This window comes from Stegostoma tigrinum, chromosome 35 (genome assembly GCF_030684315.1).
Source record: "Stegostoma tigrinum isolate sSteTig4 chromosome 35, sSteTig4.hap1, whole genome shotgun sequence".
Taxonomy (NCBI): domain Eukaryota; kingdom Metazoa; phylum Chordata; class Chondrichthyes; order Orectolobiformes; family Stegostomatidae; genus Stegostoma; species Stegostoma tigrinum.
The window spans coordinates 2,006,502-2,026,512 of NC_081388.1; the positions used below are offsets into that span (position 1 = coordinate 2,006,502).

Below are 20,011 nucleotides of genomic sequence, written 5' to 3' on the forward strand. Positions count from 1 at the left end.
CAGTGGGTTGGGTGTTGACCGGGGGAGCAGTGGTCACTGGGTGAGGTTAGAGCATGAAGCTTGAGACAAACCTGAGGAACACTTCCTTTGTCCAGTCCAATCCCCACCCAGAGACACCTCTCTGTATGGCTCACTGTCAGACACACAAGGTCAAGAAAAGTTAAACCCACCAACACCCTCCTCAATCAATGATCCATGTTTGATTGTCCTCAGGAGCCTCCTTCACCATAAGAACTTGTGGCGCTGAATGCAGTCAGGTGACAGCACAGCAACTCCCAGCCATTTCTATTGGTCAAATGGAACAGGCCCTCCTGGTGATCAATGCCAGAGTTTAGTCATTGGAAATTGCAGAGACTGGGGCTGGTTCATTGGTTCAATGTTGCTGCCTCTGGCCTGATTGGTGTCAGGTGAGTGCAGGTTGTGTGTGTAAAAGGAGCTGGGTGGGGGCTGGAAGGCATGCTTGTGGTGTTTGTGATCATGTGGGATTTTGTAGTGAGCGGTTTGTTCCTTCTGTTGGTGTTAGTTGCTCTGAAACTTGGCAACAGTTTCTGAGCCAGAGGTATCCATGGAGAATAGTGAGAGCCACCCCTGTACCTGAGTCCCTCCTCCATGGGGGTCCCATTGGTTCCAGTTTCAGAATGTCTGAGGGTGGGTTTGTGTCTCCACTGCAGACTGTGATGGTGCAGTGTGGAGAGCACAAGCTGCTGGTCAGGGCCCAGTTGGATTTATTTGGAACCAGGCACCTGATGAAAGCTGTTGACCTGACTCTGGGGACAGCAGGTTTTTGGCCAACTAGGATCTACCCTGACAACCACACTGTCTTCTTTTGACTATAGGCTGCATGAATGTGGCAGCAGGCTGCAGGTAATGAGTCCTCTGTCCCTGCCTGCCTAACTTGTTCTTCTTTTCATCTACCCTCCTACCTCGAGCTGCACCTCCATTTCCTACCTACTAACCTCATCCTGCCCCCTTGACCTGTCCATCCTCCCTGGACTGACTTATCCCCTCCTTACTTTCCCACCCATACTCTGCTCTTCCACCTATCTTCTCCTCGATTCATCTTTAGTCTACCTCCCTGTCTGTCCCCACTTAATTCAGAATCGCCTCTGTATCCCCCTCTTCTGATGAAGAGTCGAGGCCTGAAATGTCAGCTTTTGGGGCCCTAAGATCCTACTTGGCCTGCTGTGTTCATCCAGCCCCACACTTTGTTATACCTGCTGGTAGCTTGGTCTGGGTGGTGTTCCTCAGTGTAACCTTGCCTGTGATGACATGTGAAGAATAGTCTCTAGCTGTATCAATCCACAATCTGACCTTAGACTGTGCTTGGCCTCTGCTTGAATTGCTGTCTGTTCTAGATGTTTTGAAATGTTCTGATTCCTCTTGTGTGTACTTCCAGCTTGTTCTCAGTCAGATTTGTTTGCATGTGGAATTTTCAATTCATTCTCAACCGTGCTCTATTGAATGCAAGACACTGCATTGATTTGAGCTCCTGACTGTTGTTTAGAATTTGTGTAATATTTCTAAAAATAGAATCTGTTCTGTTTCCATAGTCTGTAAGACATAGGAGTGGAAGTAAGGCCATTTTGCCCGTCAAGTCTACTCTGCCATTTAAATCATGGCTGGGCATTTCAATGCCACTCCCCACTGTATCCCCTGATTCCTTCTGAGATCAGCAATGTCCTGGCCTCGACTGCACTCCATGGCAATGAATTCCCCAAGCCCACCACTTTCTGGCTGAAGAAATGTTGTCTTGTTTCTTTTTTTAAATTTTACCTCCTGTAATTTTAAGGCTGTGCCCACGGGTCCTAGTGTCCCCACGTAATAGAAACAACTTCTGAGTGTTAACCCCTTCTAAGCCACTTTTCATTGACTTATTGCCCCGAACACAAATGCTTATGTCTCAGATCTTTCTACCCTGACCCCATTGACATCTGGAATGTCCACGTTCCTGTCCCATAAATCTTGATTCTTTACAAGTCTGTTTAGTGTCTCGTAGAGAATACTAATTATTTGGAGTTGCTTGTAGCTTTGCTTGTCAGGGTCCTGAAAGAATGCATCCAATGGGATGAAGCCATTGTGAGCCCTGTGCTGCCCCTTCTCAGTTCAGATCTGTTCCTAATTCCTTAGCCTGGTATCTTTCAGATGACTGGAGATTTCCTGATCTACACCACCCACCTGACCCACATTGCAAACTATCGGGGGTCAGTCATTGTGAGAAGCAGTGGTGCTGTCATTCCTGTGGTGTCGTTATTTCAGGTGAGAGTCTTCATTTGATTGACCAATATTTATTTTCAGCCACAGCTGTTGTCTTTTGTTGTAAAATGGCTGCCCTGTCTCTCCCCAGGAAGGGCAATGTGAGCAGTAACCTCATCAAGCCCACTTGGATCCCATTCAGCTCCACCAGGTCTGGAGAAGGGCATCTGTCCTTTTCCCTGCGTCTAATGAATGATATGTGATGGCTGGCTGGGGAGGGATCTCCTGGTGTCACTTACTGGGGGTTGCACCCACTGTCTCTCCAACCCTTGTCCTCTTGTACATCAGGTGACTGGCTTACAGAGCACCCTTCCACTGTCTACTTGCTGGGAGACCTCATGCACATTGAGGTGTCTGTTTCAATGGACGACCACATGCCCCTGAAGCTGTACATTGACCACTGGGTAGCTACACTGAGCCCAGACAAGGACTCCAGCCCCAGATACAGTGTCAATGACTACAATGGGTAAGGAGATCTCTGCTTTCTCCAGCTGCTCCCATGACAATGGCTTCACTCCGTTCACGTGCAGTTGCCTTGTGGACAGCCCAGCTGAGGACTCCTTTTCGACCTTTGTGTCGCTGAGAAACCAGCGGGAGTCGGACAAGCTCAGGTTTGACCTGGATGCCTTCCGCTTCTATGGAGATGAGCGTTCCTTGGTAAGAGCAAGCTGCTGACTGGCTTCTCCCCACAGGGTGGGAGTGGCTAAACACTGACATGTGCTGAATGTGTCCCTCAGATTTTCATCACCTGTCACCTGAAAGTTGCTGCAGTGGATCAGGGAGATTCCAGGAACAAAGCTTGTACCTTCCAGAAGCAGCACAAGATGAGTGTCCCCCACTCCATGCCCCTTAGTGATGTTGTTGGAGAGGTGATGCACCATGTGGTTGAATGGGCTGTTTCTCCTATTTAGCTGGACCCCACTGGAAGAGTCGACCAGTGACGTTTGTGCCTGTTGCCATGTCGGGAACTGTGGTAGTACAGGGGAGATCGTGTTCCCGTCCAGAGGAAGGAGAGATGTTGGTAACGGACCCACTCTCGGGACTATACCCTTCTTCCCTGATCCTGACCGTACTGTTGCTTCCTGCAGGGAGTGAAGCTGGATTGAAGTGGGAGGGTGAGGCCTCAGTTGGCCCCCTGCTCATTCTGGATCCTGAGCTGACCAGCCTGGCAACTGAGCCCCTGACTGAGGTTGAGCAAAGGATGCAGGATATGTCTCCAGGCGGTGAGTTGTCTGACTGCTAGATTCTTTGTCCCAGTTTCCCTCAGTAACCATTGGTTTCTCCTTGTTGTGTAGGTGTGCAGTCTGAGCTGGCTGTGATGTTGTCCTGACAGTGATGGCTCTCTCCCTGATCTCTGCTTCATTGGCCTTGTTCCTGTACAGGAAACACAAGCAAACTCCTTTCACCTCATTAAATGACCAATAAGGCAGTGATTTTTTTTTTTTGCATTTTCTGTTCAGGCCTAGTGTTTATTTTCCCATCTTGGAATTTTTTAGTATTCGACATGAGGATTTCTAGTTCTGACTTGGTCTTGTCTCCCCTGGAGATTGAGCTTTCTGTCACCTCCTCTGTTAAGCTTCCGAGAGTTTTTGTTCTTACACGTTCAACAGTAACCTCAAACTTGCAAGCCACCTATTATTTGGACCTTTTTAGTATTTCGGGAAGGCTTGTGTTAACTGTGACTGTGCCCAAATTTGAGAAGGGCACATGGCACTTGCCCCCGAGTACATCAATAAACCTTTGTCTAAGGAAAACCTCTGTTTAACCCTGAAATATGATGAACTGTCAGGTTGCCATGTGGGTCTGTCTTTCCTCATACCCACGATTTCTTGTGTAGAGCACAACCTGCTCACACTTGCTTTTTATCAATTCAAACCTGATGTTGTCTTCAGGCAGGGCTGGTGGGTGTGAAGGCATGGTGACTATGCCACATTTCATCCCTGGTGTTCATTGGAAACTCTGCTGTGCCTCTTGTGGTGAGGGAGGGTGTAGATGACTCGGTGAACACGAGTGGGAATTCAGTTCCCTGAATTCCAAACTTTGGAATTCCAGTGCTGAGAAGGTCAGTTCTCGTGACCACAATGTGATGTGTAGCTGAGAATACAGGTATCTGATGGTCTTCAGACACCAGTCAGGGCCTCAGTGGAAAAAGCCTTCTCGCCAAATGCATCTGACTCCCCTTTTCTCAGGGCTGTATGTTAAATGGAATGACAGCTCATACTCAGTGGGAGTCTGAGCAGCCTTGTCCTGTCACTGTAGCCATGACATGGAGTGCTATGTTTTGTACCTCAAATATTCATTAACAAGATTAAATCAGTGGCCGAAACACCATTCTGTTAATATAACTGACCTAACCGCCCTCACCTGGTAGCCTCTCTTTTGGAAGAGGAAGTTTGACACTTGGTGGGTTTTGTCCCTATGGCTTTATCACTCTTGGCAGCATGATGTGAGGGGTTGGGAAATGATTCTTAGTGCAGGGACTGGAACAAGTTCTGCAGGCCTCAATAGTGTTCTCTATTTCAGTTGCGCAGCCTGATGTCTGACTGGAGTATACATGTTGTGGTCAGGGCATGTGGTGAGCAAGTGTTTGTCTGATGTGGCTGAGGGTAGTTGTGGAGTTAGTGATCTCAGGCTTACAAATCTGACTTTCAAGTAGTTCACAATCCGAGAAAGCTGGGTACCAAATTCCATGGGTTTGAGATGAAAGCTTTCATTCCTGTGGAAAGGTCACCAGTAGGAGGAGAGAGTCTGGGGTCAAGGTGGGTTGTCAGATTTGGTGTTGGGAACCTTGGAGAGCAATGCCTGAGTGGAGGGGAAACCTCAATTAACAATCCTTCTTCTGTAGAAGGACAGCACTGTTAGCTCCAGAGTTATCCTCCCTCATTCCTCTAAATGTAAAGGTACTTTTTTCTCCACAAACTAGCGCTCCAGCTACAGTACTAAATTCCAACATCCCCAAGAAATGCACATGACCAGGTTAGGTACAGAGTGGAGTTCCATCTGCCCTGTTTAGACAAGGGTTCAAGAGCAGGTACTGCATGTTAGATATGGTGTGATGCTGTTTCAAGCTGCTCCCTTGACTGCCTCCCTATTAACTTCTTCCCAAACCAGCTACAGTTGCACAAGATGAACTATTCAGGATGACAGTAACATTGTTTGTGATTTGGAGAAGTTGAATGGGTGTGTAAACAAATGGTAACGCTAGTTCAATGTGGATCAAGATAAGCTCATCCACTGACAGCAAAAACAGGACCATGGGTTTCTATCTGAATAGAATGGAGAACAAGGGTGGGTGTGATGAATCCTGTGTCTTTTGGCACCAGTTGCAGAAAGTCTGTATGGAGATGCAGCAGGTGGTGAGGACAGTAAATGGTCTGTTGTCCCTCCGTGTTTAAGGACGGAATTAGAGCTGCCTTGCTGCAAATATACAGGGCCTGAATGGCCACCCCTGGAGTACTGTGCGTGGGTCTTGTTCTCCTTTCCTGAGGAAGGGGGTACTGGCTATGGGGGAATGCAGCAAAAGATTTACCAGACAGATTCTGAGCTTTGCAGTGTTGAGGAGAGAAGCGAACAAACTAGTTAGAACTAGATTAATTGGTGCTGAGGTGCTCGTGTTGGAGTGGGGTTGACAAAGTCAGAGGTCACGAGGTGCCAGGTTACAGTCTGACAGGCTTTTCTAATGACACACTTTTGTGGTGCTGCATTCTCCAGTGTCCTTCCCCTGATAAAGGAGCAGTGCTTCACCAGCTGAAGCTTTCAGTCCTGTTGGACTGTCACCTGGTGTCATTAATCATGTGACTTTTCATCTAAATATAGATAAATAGATTGGAAGAATAAAGGGGACATTGCATAGAACTTTGCAATATTGTAATAGGACCAGGCAGAGTAAATGCAGGAACAATATTCCCAATGACCATGGAGTCCAGAAACTGGAATCACAGATTAAGGGACCAGATTTCAGAAATCATTATGACTGCCAGAGGGTAAGAAACAGTAACAAGAGTAAATTGTTAGGGCCCTCAATCTTGCTCCACCATTAAGTAGGACTCTGGCTGATCTGGTGTTAGTGACATCCGCTTTCCAAGATCTTCCTCAAACCCTTCTTTCCCACTCCTGGCCAACAATCTATATAGTTCAACCATGGACTTTCGACAAGGACTCTGCCCACACAGCTCACGATGGCAAAGAGATCAAAGGACATTGTACTCTCTTGGGACAAGTTCTCTCTGTCTTAGTTTTATGACTTACGCTATTGTGAGTTGTTGTCAACAACCTTCTGGAAATTTAAATACGACACGTAGTTTCACCTGCTTTTCTACCCCGGTTCAGACTCCCTCAAACTTAAAATCGGCTCTCACGAAGCTATGCTGCCTGTTTGTTTGAGATGAAGATTCTGAAAATGTTCTTCTAGTAATGGTCAAATGATTCCAAAGCATTTCCAGCAATGTGCTGTTAATTAGCCCCTGACTATTTGCTTTTAGACGTACACAATGCAGAACTGAGTACAGAACCACAGCAGGCTGTTTGCCAATGTTGTGACAAACATGACGCCAGATTAAACTAATTCCTTCTGCCTGCATTTGGTCTATGTCCAATCATTGATTCACTGTAGATTAGTGTTTGTCTAAAAGCTGCTTAAATGCACCTTTTTCTACCACTGCAGCTCATTGACTCCTCCCACTCTGAGCATATAAACTTGCACATCACATCTCATTTGAAGTTTACCTCACTGATATTACATGCATGACTCTCCACCCTCTCATTTCCCTAGCCGAGTTGAGACAGTTCTCCTCAAATAATCTTAGAAACAAAGCTAGCTATGCCTTTCAATTTCCCCTCTTAAAACAGTTTTGCAAGCCTCTCCTAATGTGTCCTGCCCTTTCCTTTTTCAACAGGGGTGTCATGTTGCTAATTTTCCCATCTTTTGCTGACTTGCTAGAAGGCAAGGATGTTTGAAAAATGTCAACTCTCTCATCTGCTGTCTCTGTAGCTCAATCTTTTAGGATCCTCAGATGCAAATGAGCAGCTTCAGGGGATATTTCAGTCATTAATTTGTATAATGATACATCGTGATGTTGAAGGGGTTGAAATCCTCTCCCACATTGCACATTCCACAAATAATAAGGAATGTACCTTCCATGAAAAAGTGATGCAAAATATCTGACTATTTTGCCATCTCCTGGCTCCCCATAACGAACATTTCCTGGTCTGTTATCATTGGTGTATCTTCATTTTATGTTTTAAAAATCATATGCAAAGACAATCTTGCTTTCCTTTGTCTGCTTAAATTACACTTAGCAGTTTATTTTTGTTTTGTTTCAACTATGCTTTTAGTTGTTCTTTGCTCAAGTTTGAATTATCACTTTTTAATCCCCTAAAGATGGTCTTTTTATGCAAAACTTGACACCAACTTTCCGAGGTTATTCAGGTTTGGTTTTTTGACATGGGGCAGGGGAGGGTGGTCGCAATGGGGAAGGAGGAGTTGGTGTGCTTGAAAATTGGACATCGAGATGTACGGTAGTGGAATGTCTCATGCTCGGAGCAGAAACGGAAGAGGGGGTGGCCATGGGTACCCGCATGGGCCCAAGCTATACCTGTCTCTCTGCAGGTTACAGGTAACAATCCCTCTTCCGTAGCTACGCTGGTCCTAAACCCCACTTCTTCCTGTTATGTTGACTGTTTTGGTGCTGCCTCATGCTCCCATGACGAGCTCAAACAGTTCATCCACTTCAACACCTTCCACCCCAACCTTAGGTTCATCTGGGCCATCTCCAATACCTGTCTGTTTCCATCCCTGGCAACCAGCAAGAAACCAATATCCATTTCAAGCCCATCGACTCCCACAGCTACCTAGAATACACCTCCCACCCTCCTGCGAAAATGCCACTCCCTATTCCCAATTCCTTTTACCTGTGGCACATCTGCTCCCAGGATGAGGCATCCACTGTTTTTCTCAGATGTCTGTGTTTAAAGAACCACAACTTCCCCAGCCACTCCCTGCTCAGTGAGGAACACCCTGTACCATGTCTCCCACATTTTACCCCCTCACACTTGCCTGTCAATAAGAATCAAAACAGAATCTCCCTCTCACACCACCCCACCAACCTCCAGATCCAACCCATCATCCTCTGATGCTTCTGCCATCTGCAATCTGACCCTAGCACCAAAGACAGTTTTCTGTCACCACCCTTCCCTACTTTCCAGAGGGACCACTCTCTGACACCCTTGTCCATTCCACACTCCCTGCACCCCCACCACCCTCAGCACTTCCTACAAGCGCAGGAAGTGCAACACCTGCCCCTTTCCCTCCCCACACACACTCATTCCATGCCCCAGTAAGACTTTCTTCAGCAAGCAGATGTTCACTGCCCATCTGCAAATATGGTATATTGCATCCGCTGTTCCTGGTGTGGCCTCTACATCTGGGAAACCAAGCGGAGGCTTGTGGACTGCTTTGCAGAACATCTACACTTGCACCAAACAACTGCACCTGGGTAGCCTATGAAGACAGTCTGCCGATTCATCAGCAATAAACCCAAACAAACAGACAAAACGGGCTCAAACGATAACTGCTCTCCCCTACATCAAAGACATTTCTGCAATGACTGCCAGACTATTGGGACCACTTGGCATCAGGGCAGCCCACAAACACACTAAAACAGCAGCTAATGAACTTAAAAGACCCTTTACAGACCACAGATAAAATGAACGTCATCTACAAAATGCCTTGCAAAAACTGTGACAAACACTACATTGGACAATCAGGCAGAAAGCTAGCCACCAGGATACATGAACATCAACTAGCCACAAAACCACATGACCCACTATCACTCGTATCCTTACATACAGATGAGGAAGGACACCACTTGATTGGGACAATACATCCATCCTAGGACAATCCGAACAGAGACACTCGCGAGAATTCCTAGAAGCATAGCATTCCAACCGGAACTCCATCAACAAACGCATTGACTGGAGCCAATCTACCATCCGCTGAGGAAAAAGAACAGGAAATGACATCACCGACCCAAGGAAACCTAACCAGATAAATAGAAAGCGGGACATAACACCAGCGCTTCATTGGAGGCTCACTGATGATGTTACCTAGAATGGTGACCAAGTGACAAAACGTCTGAAAACTAACCTTCCAGCTCAGCGAGCAAAGTCACATCCAGAACCTTAAACTGAGCTATAAATCTTATCAAAACTCGCTAACTGCAGCTCCCCATTGTGAACCATTTCAACTCCCGCTCCCATTCCTCAGATGGCATGTCCACTCAGGGCCTCCTGTAGTGCCACAATGATGCCACCTGAAGGTTGCGGGAACATCACCTCATTCCACTTGGGAACAGTGCAGCCCAATGGTATCAATGTGGATTTCACAAGCTTCAAAATCTCCACTCCCCACGACTGCATCCCAAAACTAGCCCAGCTCGTCCCATCTCCCTAACCTATCCTTCCACCCAACAAAACCCTCTTTGCCACCTCGCGCTGCACCCCCATCTCCTACCTACCAGCAACGTCCCACTCCCATGACCTGTCTGTTGTGACCTATCCCCGCCTTCACTCCCCACCTGCACTCACCTTTACTGGCTCCATCCCCACCTCTTTGACCTGTCTGTCTCCTCTGTACCTATCTTCTCCTCTGTCCATCTTCGAGCCACCCCGCCCGCACCCCCCCCCCCCCGCCCTGCTATACATTTCAGAAACCCATTCCCCTCCCCCTTTTCTGAAGGGTTGAGGCCCAAAACATCAGCCTTCCTCCTCTGATGTTGCTTGGCCTGCTGTGTTCATCAAGCTCTACACCTTGTTATCTGAGAATTTTTCCTCTTTACTGGGATGTATTATTACTGCAGGTCATGAATTACATTCTGAAATCTCTGCTTCTGCTTTTTTACTGTCTTTCCTGCTATTGTGTCAGACAAGTTCCAATTTCCTCAATCTGTTCCCAATTCACTGTAATTCCCTTAAGTTGAACGGTACAGAGAGAAAATGGGTACAGGGATGAATTGGATGATCAGCCACAATCATAGTGAATGGCCAAGCAAGTTCAAAGGTCCAAAACGACTGTCCCTTCTCCTATTTGCTAAGGTTCTGTGTTTCTTTGTTGCTGAGTATGTTCTCTGCGATTAGGCTGTTACATAAGGGTGAACAACCTTCCTGCAAATATCTTGATGATAATCTCCCTAATAGTTATTTTTCAATAAGATCTTCATTCATTCTCTAAATTCTAATAAGTGAAAGCCTATTGAACTCTTCATGAGAAAATACTTCCACATTTATCAGCCTGGTGAACTTTCTCTGGACAGCTTCCAAAGCCAACATATCATTCCTCAGATAATGAGACCAAAACTGTTCAGTATTCTACGTGTGGCCTCGTACTCTTCCAGCAGGAGTTGCAAATTTTTATTTCTTTTCAAACAAAGAATAACATGCCCTTTGCCTTTCCAGTTACTTGATGTATGAAAGCTTTCTGTGATTCATGCAGGAAGTTTCTCAAATCCCTTAGTGTAGTGGCTTTCTGCAGTCTTTCTCCACTCAGATAATATCCAGATTGCCCATTCCTTCTCCCAAAATATAACTCCAGACGTTTGGTCACTCACCTAACCTATCTATATTGCTCGACAATACCCGTGCATTATCCCGACCGATTACCCTCCCACTTCGTCCGGCATCATCTCCGAACTGGGCTAGAATACTTTCACTTCCCAAAACCAAGTCAATAATGTCTAATTTAAACAGTTGTGAATCCAGCACTGACTCATGTGGCACGACACAAACAGATTTCCATCCTGAAAGTTTCACCTTGAGTTAACCCCTTGTCTTCTATCAGTTCTCCAATCCTCTATCCATGCTGATATGCTATCCCCAAAGGTATGGACTCTTATTAAGGTGTCTGATGTGAAGCTTGTCAAAAACCTTCTTAAAAATCCAAATTGACGATATCTACTGATATCACTTCATACAATCTGTCTGTGTCCTCTTCTCAAAATATGATAAATTTGAGCAGGAACAATGCCCACTTCATGCAGCCAGGCTGACCCAGTTTGACCATATAATGTATTCCTGAAAGTTCTCTAATTGAAGGTAACATTGTCATTGTCCCAAAGAACTGCATGGCTGCTGTCTCATTAGGTAGAGGTGATTGGTGGGGAACTTAACCTGGAGGTCACCATGCCTCAGGTAAGAGGCTCGGATGAGAACGTGGAAACTTCATGGTAACCTCGGACAGTGTGGGCATTGAATTTACTCCCTTTTGCAGAGGCTCTAATATTTTTCTCATCAGAGAAATTATGCTAACCGATCTATAGTTAGCTGTGTTTGACTCCCTTCACTATTGCATGAATTCAAACAGGTTACTTTGCCCTGGATGGTGTCGATCCTCAGAAGGCTTCATCGATCTAGGTAACTGAGGAGGAGTTTATCACTGCCCAGACTTGTACCTTTTTGATAGTGGGCAGGGTTTGAAGAGTCAGGAAGTGAGTAACTTGCCACGGTATTCCTGACCTTTGACCTGCTCTTGTATTCAGAATATTGAAGGGGCTTGCCCAGTTCAGTTTCTGGTCATTGGTGAATGATAATCTCTCTGCATTTGAGATAAAATGTTTATTTTTATTCTTTTTGCGAAAGAGGACAATATCACACTTTCTCACATTGTCGTCTATTCGTCTGATCTTTGCTCCCACTGCATGTATGTGAGCCTCTGTCGCCTCCTCATGAAGTATTCACAACCTACTGACTTACCTTTGTGTCATCTACAAATTTGCTGACCGTACCTATCATCCCGCCATCTCAGTTACTTATATAAATTGTGAGCAGTTTACCCCAGATACTAATCTTAGGATCATTTTCTGCCCCTTTCTATGAATTGCTACTGGAACCGTCAGTGACTCCCCCATGGATTTTTCACATTGACATTATTATACCATTATAATAAAGTACAGAAATGAGAGTGCATATAAATGTTGATATATGAAAATATAAATAACATATTTTGGACAATGATGTTACAGAACAAACAAAATCTTAGGAGCAACAACAAGCAAATAATTTAGTCACACTGCCGTTTTGCAGCACTTCTTGTGTAACATTATAGCCTCAATGTCCACTCTTGGCTTGATTTCCTCTCTCCACCTTCTAAGCTGGCATTTATTAAATATGGCAATTATTAACGCACCTAGGATCACCACGACAGCAATGTGTAATAGAATTCTGATCCGTGGATGTATTTGGACATTGGATCCCCAAACCAGAAGCTGTCTTACAATCTGGGTTACAGATTTCCTTATCCACATGAGTTCTCATTATTTTAAGATGTTTCATCAACTGATGAATTATCTCTCTCGCCTCCCCTCACTATACGTGTCCAATCTGCTGTCAGGTGTGGAATGGGTTGTAATTCTGGGGGAACAAACCTCTGTCGGTCCTGCTCTGTATCTGTATGATGGAGCGTGAGGTTTTCCCTTATCACTGCACCAGTTAGTGGCTGGGGCAGCACCTGCTCACCAGTCTTCAAATCAGAGATCACATTATTAATAGCCACATTGTGCGCTTCCAAAGGGAATTGTCTCCATCCCTGGGTATGATTCACTGTTGCTGGGGCTGTGCAGTCTGTTTACCCCACAAGGGCACATTGTAACAAGGACGGGTTATTCACCAGGAGAATAGACAATGAACAATATTCATAGGTGCTGCAAGCGCACTCTGGAGATCTTTGTCTCATTATCTCGTCAGGGCAGGCCCAGTGATCCTCTCGTCGGTGACATTTTGAGAAGTCTCACACTTTCTCAACACCATCCATTACATTGGCTTGAAATGGTCGTTTATTTTAAAGATATCCAAGTACTTTGATGCTTTCCGAAATAATGGACTCTTTTTAAAGGACGCTTCAGTTTATTTTCAAGTCGGGGCATATGAATCACTGCCCTAACATAATACGTCCCTTTATCTCTGTCACAAGTACACAACACCCTATTGGTAAGGGCCAAACTTCTGAGGTAACGCCGAGTTTCACTTTCCCCATCCCATTTTATTAATTGTTCATCTGTCTGGGATATTGTGACCATGTAGTTGTCGCACATCAGCCCCAAGCTTAGTCAATGTCCAGCTGGTGTGTATGGCACACCCCTCGGGCTTGTGGGCCTCCTCAAAAGTATTCGCCATCGGCCGATGGGTGTAAAAGTTTTAGACATTCAACCGAGTCCAGGGTCACTTGTGACTGATCCTGACCTCTCTCGTTGGTCTGTATCTGGATGAAGTTACTTTCCCCGGTAATGAGCTGCATGTTCTGCTGAAGGGATTGTATCTGACTTTCTAATTCTGCTGTGTCCAAGGTGTTGACAGTTGCCTCTCCTGATGCATATCCTGCCCCTGGCCAACTCCAACAGTCTTTTTTCCCTTTCTATTCTCGTTGATCATAAGCTCACTCCTGCTCAATTGTTCATTCAGGAGGTGGGCACCATTCGGGAGTATTTGTTTCAGTCAAATTAAAGACTGCCTGCGCATGTCGATATCCAGGTACCAATGTGACAGATTCTCGTGTCTCCCCTCGTATCGGGCCCACACCTTCCATCCTGTGCTGAAACTCACTGCATCTCGGTTCTGGTGTGGTTAAATCTCTGGGAGACACAGGGTCATTGGCTTCCTTCGGGCCCTGAAAATTATGAAGGGCCCCAGCCATGAGGAGAAGCACCTGTCCACGTCTCTCAATGCCCTTTACCATCTGGATGTGAGTTTGCTCGTTGAGCTGGAAGGTACGTTTTCAGACGTTTCGTCACTTTGTTTTTTATTTGAAGAAATATACTTTATTCATAGAATGTACAAAAAATAAAACATTTATACACCTAGCCAGTCATGCAAGCCGCTCCGGGTTACCCGGGTGTACGTACACCAACTAAAGTAAAAAAAACAAAACAGAGAAAAAAAAACAAAGCAAAGAAACCGCCCCAGCAGTCGTCACCCCGCACAGTCCCCGTTGGCCCCCTGACCAGTTGGGGAAGGCGCCAGCTGGGCCCAGTTACCAGATAGGGTTCTTTTTTTCGATTCTGGACGAGGGGTTTCATACGGTGGTCTTTCCCCACCGCGCCTTGGCGGCGGCTGCCCCAAGCTTTCGCGCGTCCCTCAGCACGTAGTCCTGGACCTTGGAGTGCGCCAGTCTGCAACACTTGGTCGGGGTCAGTTCTTTCAGCTGGCAGACCAGCAAGTTGCGGGCAGACCAAAGAGCGTCTTTCACCGCATTGATGGTCCTCCAGGCGCAGTTGATGTTGGACTCGGTGTGCGTCCCCGGAAACAGCCCGTAGAGCACGGAGTCCCGCGTCACGGAGCTGCTCGGGACGAACCTCGACAAATACCACTGCATTCCCCTCCAGACCTCCTGCGCATAGGCACACTCCAGAAGGAGGTGATCGACAGTCTCGTCCCCACCCGCAGCCACCTCGAGGGCAGCGTGCGGTGGTGCAGAGATTCCGGGCATGCAGAAAGGATCTCACTGGCAGAGCCCCTCTCACCGCCAGCCAAGCAATGTCCTTGTGCTTGTTTGAAAGTTCTGGCGATGAGGCATTCTGCCAAACGACTTTGGCAGTCTGCGTGGGGAACCACACGACGGGATCCACCCTCTCCTTTTCTCGAAGGGTCCCGAGGATACTACGTGCTGACCACTGCCTGACGGCCTTGTGGTCAAAGGTGTTTCCTTTCAAAAATTTCTCCACGAAGGACAGGTGGTACGGAACGGTCCAACTACTCGGAGCGTTCCGCGGCAACGAGGCCAGGCCCATCCTTCGCAACACCGGGGACAGGTAGAACCTCAGTAAGTAGTGACACTTGGTGTTTGCGGACTGAGGATCTACACACAGCTTGATGCAGCCGCACACAAAGGTAGCCGCCAGGGCGAGGGTGGCATTCGGTACACCCTTTCCCCCATTTCCCAGGTCTTTGCACATGGTGTCTCTGCGGACCCGGTCCATCCTCGACCCCCAAATGAAGTGGAAGATGGCCCGGGTGACCGCAGCGGCGCAGGTCCGGGGAATAGGCCAGGCCTGCGCCACATACAACAGTACCGAAAGCCCCTCGCACCTGACAACCAGATTCTTACCCGCGATGGAGAGGGACCGGAGCGTCCACCTGCCCAGCTTCTGCTTCAATTTGGCGATACGCTCCTCCCAAGTCTTAGTGCACGCCCCAGCTCCACCAAACCAAACACCCAGCACCTTCAGGTAGTCTGTGCTGACGGTGAAGGGGATGAAGGAGCAGTCGTCCCAGTTCCCGAAGAACATGGCCTTGCTCTTACCCCTATTGACTTTGGCACCCGAGGCCAGTTCAAACTGGTCACAGATGTCCAATAGCCTACTCACCGACCGATGATGGGTGCAGAAGACGGCGACATCGTCCATGTACAGGGAGGTCATGACCTGAAGGCCTCCGCTGCCTGGGATAATCATGCCCTTCAGGCTCACGTCCTTCCTGATGGAGGCGGCGAAGGGCTCCACACAGCACACGAACAAGGCAGGAGAGAGTGGGCAGCCCTGCCTGACTCCAGATCTAACAGGAAAACTGTCTGATTCCCACCCGTTGATCGAGACTGCACTAACGATGTTGGTGTAGAGCAGCCGGATTCAATTGCGGATGTCCTCCCCGATCCCCAATTTGGAGAGGACGTCCCTCATGTAAGCATGAGAGACCCTGTCAAAGGCCTTCTCCTGGTCCAGGCTGATGAGGCAGGTGTCCACCCGCCTGTCCTGTACGTAGGCGATCGTATCCCTGATGAGCGCGAGGCACTCAGCGATCTTCCTGCCCGGCACAGCACAGGCTTGGTCAGGGTGAATCACTGACTCCAGGACAGACCTGACCCGGTTGGCAATGACCTTGGCCAGGATTTTGTAGTCCACGTTCAAAAGTGAAATGGGACGCCAATTCTTAATTTCTTCCCTCTCCCCCTTCCTCTTGTAAATGAGGGTGATGATGCCCTTCCTCATGGACTTGCACATTTCCCCTGCTCGAAGCGCACTATCGTACACCTCCAGCAGGTCCTGGCCGACCAGGACCCACAGAGCGGAATACAGCTCGACCGGTAAGCCGTCGCTTCCGGGAGTCCTATTCCTCTGCAAGGACTTGAGGGCTCTGGCCAGCTCGTCCAGGGATATCGGCCGGTCCATCCACTCCCTCGTGCCGTCGTCTAAGACCTCCGTGATAGACGACACGAACGACTCGGAGGCCGTGGTGTCAGTGGGCTTCGTGTCGTACAGTCTGGCATAGAAGGATCTGCTGATCCTCAAAATGTCGGGCCGCGACGACGTCACTGAGCCGTCGTCCTCCTTCAGCCGGCTAAGCACAGAGCTCTCTTTGTGCACCTTCTGAAAGAAGAAACGCGAGCACGTCTCGTCCTGCTCCACGGAGCAGACCCTGGACCGGAAGATTATCCTGGAGGCCTCCGTGGCGAAGAGCGAGGCTTGCTGGCCCCTCACCTCGCGGAGGTCCTCCGTGACATCGACCCCCATCAACTGCAGAAGGAGCAGGTTCTGCACCCTTTTCTGGAGTCGCGACAGCTTTCCCCGCCTCTCTCTTGCCTTCTGAACACCCTTGAGGACAAAGGACCTCTTGATGTTCTCCTTCACCGTCTCCCACCAGTCGCCTGGAGACTCAAAGAGGGGTTTCACGGTTCTCCAACCGGCGTACTCCCTCTTAAGCTCCTCGATGTTCTCTGGGGTCAACAGAGTCGTGTTGAGCTTCCGCGTCCCCTTGCTGGCCGGCTGGTCGTCCTGTAAGTGACAGTCGGCCAGCAGGAGGCAGTGGTCAGAGAAGAACACTGGCTCGACGCCGGTGGACCCGACCAAGAACGTCCGTGACACAAACAGGAAGTCTATCCTTGAGCGGATAGACCCGTCTGGCTGCGACCAGGTGTACCTCCGCTGCGCTCCGTCTGCAGGGGTGCTCAAGACGTCGAGCAGCTTGGCGTCCTTCACTGTGCCCATCAGGAATCTGGACGTGACGTCCAGTTGACTCCCCCCACCCACTGTCCCCACGCCGGATCTTCCATCTGCATCGATGATGCAGTTGAAGTCTCCGCCTAGGATGACCGGCCTGGACGTAGCCAGCAGGGGTGGAAGCCGCTGCAGGACGGCCAACCGCTCATTCCGTACCGCTGGGGCATACACGTTGATCAGCCTCAGGGGAGCATTTCTGTAGGTGATGTCAGCCACTAGGAGGCGCCCCCCCCCCCCACCACCTCCTGAACTTGAGAGATGGTGAAGTCGCGCCCCCGCAGCAGAATAGCCAGGCCCGAGGAGCGACAGTCGTTACCCCCCGACCAGATCGAAGGCCCACAGGTCCAGGCTCCGGGCCATTTCCCGTACCTGCCAAGGTGCGGTATCCCGCACTCCTGCAGAAACAGGAGGTCTGCCTTGATGGTGGTCAGGTAGGCCAACGTGGACACACATCTCGCGGTTGACTTGACGCTGCGCACATTAATGCTCGCAACTCGTACCCCCATTGTGGGCAGTGACCACAGTACCCTCCCCAAGTCCAAGGTGCAGCCCCTCCATCTGTCCCTTCATGCCCATTGGCGGAGCTAACTGCTGGACGCTCTCCGGGCTCAGGAAACCGCCCGTGCTGCCTTCCGGGTGGCATCCCCCAGTCAGGGGTGCGGAGGCAGGAGGTTCTGGCTCCGGGTCAGGCTGGGGACGCGCTGTTTCCTCCTTCCCGCCTGCAAGTTCTGGGGAGCCCTCCAGTGCTCCAGCGGCACTTGACTGGGTGTCGGAGGGAGCCTCAGGACACCTCCCGTCACCTGGAACCGGGGTGCTGCTTTCCTTCCCCCTCGAGACCTTTAACTTCTGCTTCGGGTGGGCCCTCTCCGAATCCTCCTCGTCAGAGGAGCTCTAATAGCCCCCCTGTAGCTGCCTCTTCCCGCCTGATGGTTGCGGTTCCTGGGCCTGTCGACGCACCTTCCACCACGCTTTCTGGACTGTAGTCCACTCCCCTGGGTCGCCTGTCGCCGCCTCCATTGGCTCCGGGTTGTCGGTGGGGATCGGAGCCTGCTTCGCTGGCCTCGGGCCCATCCTGCAGGGCTGGGCATTAGTGCACATGAGTGGGGCCCTTGCTGGGCCCTGGTGCCTTCCTCTCCTCCGGGGGGGCTGGCCCCGCATTTCCCCTGCCGGCGACCTGGGCGTAGGTGGTACCCCGCCGCGGGCATGCCCTATAGAAGTGGCCCGCTTCCCCGCAAAAGTTGCAGCTTCTCCCTCGTGGGCAATCCTTTGCAAGGTGTCCCTCCTCCCTGCAGTTCCTGCAGATGGTGGCTTTGCAGTCGGCCACCACGTGACCTGACCTACCACAGGCATGGCAGACTTTAGGTTGCCCTGCATAGGTCAGGTAGCCCCTGCTCCCGCCGATCGCGAAGCTGGACAGTGGGTGTGCGACATTCCCGTCTGCGCCCATCCTCAGCGTCACCTTGACCTGCCTCTTACTCGTCCAGATGCCAAAGGGGACCATGATATCAGTTAGGTCCCCTTCCACCTTCACGTACCTTCCGAGGAAGGTCAGGACATCAACTGCTGGCACATGAGGGTTGTACATGTGCAAAGTCACCATATGGCTCCTCTGCGCTGGCATCACAAACAGTGGGACAGCGGTCAATACAGAGAGGGGGCCCTCACCTCCTTTCTCCTTGAAAACCTCCAGGAAGCACTCGCAAAGCTTGGCACTCCTGAAGGTCACGTCGTAAAAACCTCCTCCGGGGAAATCCTGCAGGCAGTAAATGTCCACAGCAGCGAACCCACAACAGTCCAACAGGACCCTCTTCACGAAGAAGGTGCGGTCCACAGGTGCACCTTCATCCACCTTCTTTGCAGAAACACGGATGGTGTTCCGGACCCACTGACCTGGGGCACGAGCACTTGCCGCAGCCATCGATGCAGGTTGGCTGCTCCCCTGAACCAACGTTAGGCTGAAGCCAGCATTAAGACCACTGGTTGCAAGGGTGCACAGCCAACCCGACGTCCTCCTTTCACCTCCAAGACAGCACTCTCCTCCTCTCGGTCCACAAGAGAGCGGGTTGTTAATTTGTTCCGGATGTCAGCTGGTTCACTGAGCCGTAAGGTTTGTTCCCAGATGTTTCAGCACCATTCTAGGTAACATCAACCGTGAGCCTCCGACGAAGCGCTGGTGTTATTGCCCGCTTTCTATTTATCTGTTAGGTTTCCTCAGGTTGGTGATGTCATTTCCTGCATTGCAGATGTCATTTCCTGTTCTTGTTCTCAGGGGATGGTAGATCGGCTCCAGCTCGATGTGTTTGTTGATGGAGTTCCGGTTGGAATGCCATGCTTCTAGGAATTCTCGTGCGTGTCTCTGTTTGGCTTGTCCAAGGATGGATGTGTTGTCCCAATCAAAGCGGTGTCTTTCCTCATCTGTATGTTAGGATACGAGTGATAGTGGGTCATGTGGTTTTGTGGCTAGTTGATGTTCATGTATCCTGGTGTAGAGCTTTCTGCCAGTTTGTCCAATGTAGTGTTTGTCACAGTTCTTGCAAGGTGTTTTGGAGATGACTTTCGTTTTGTTTGTTGTCTGCATAGGGTCTTTTAAGTTCATTAGCTGTGAAGTTAGTGCTAATGAACTTAAAAGACCCTTTACAGACAACAAACAAAACGAACGTCATCTACAAAATACCTTGCAAGAACTGTGACAAACACTACATTGGACAAACTGGCAGAAAGCTAGCCACCAGGATACATGAACATCAACTAGCCACAAAACCACATGACCCACTATCACT

At 49.2% G+C, this 20,011-nt stretch overlaps 1 protein-coding gene across 1 annotated transcript; it reads left to right on the forward strand.

Annotated features, from left to right (window-relative positions):
* Positions 1–841: 841 nt before the first annotated feature.
* Positions 842–3,359, forward strand: LOC125450315 (zona pellucida sperm-binding protein 3-like). Its single transcript, XM_059639890.1, has 6 exons — positions 842–864; positions 2,345–2,449; positions 2,543–2,719; positions 2,784–2,910; positions 2,991–3,122; positions 3,342–3,359. The coding sequence occupies exons 1-6, from the start codon at positions 842–844 to the stop codon at positions 3,357–3,359; spliced, it is 582 nt and encodes a 193-aa protein (XP_059495873.1).
* The last annotated feature ends 16,652 nt before the right edge of the window (positions 3,360–20,011 follow it).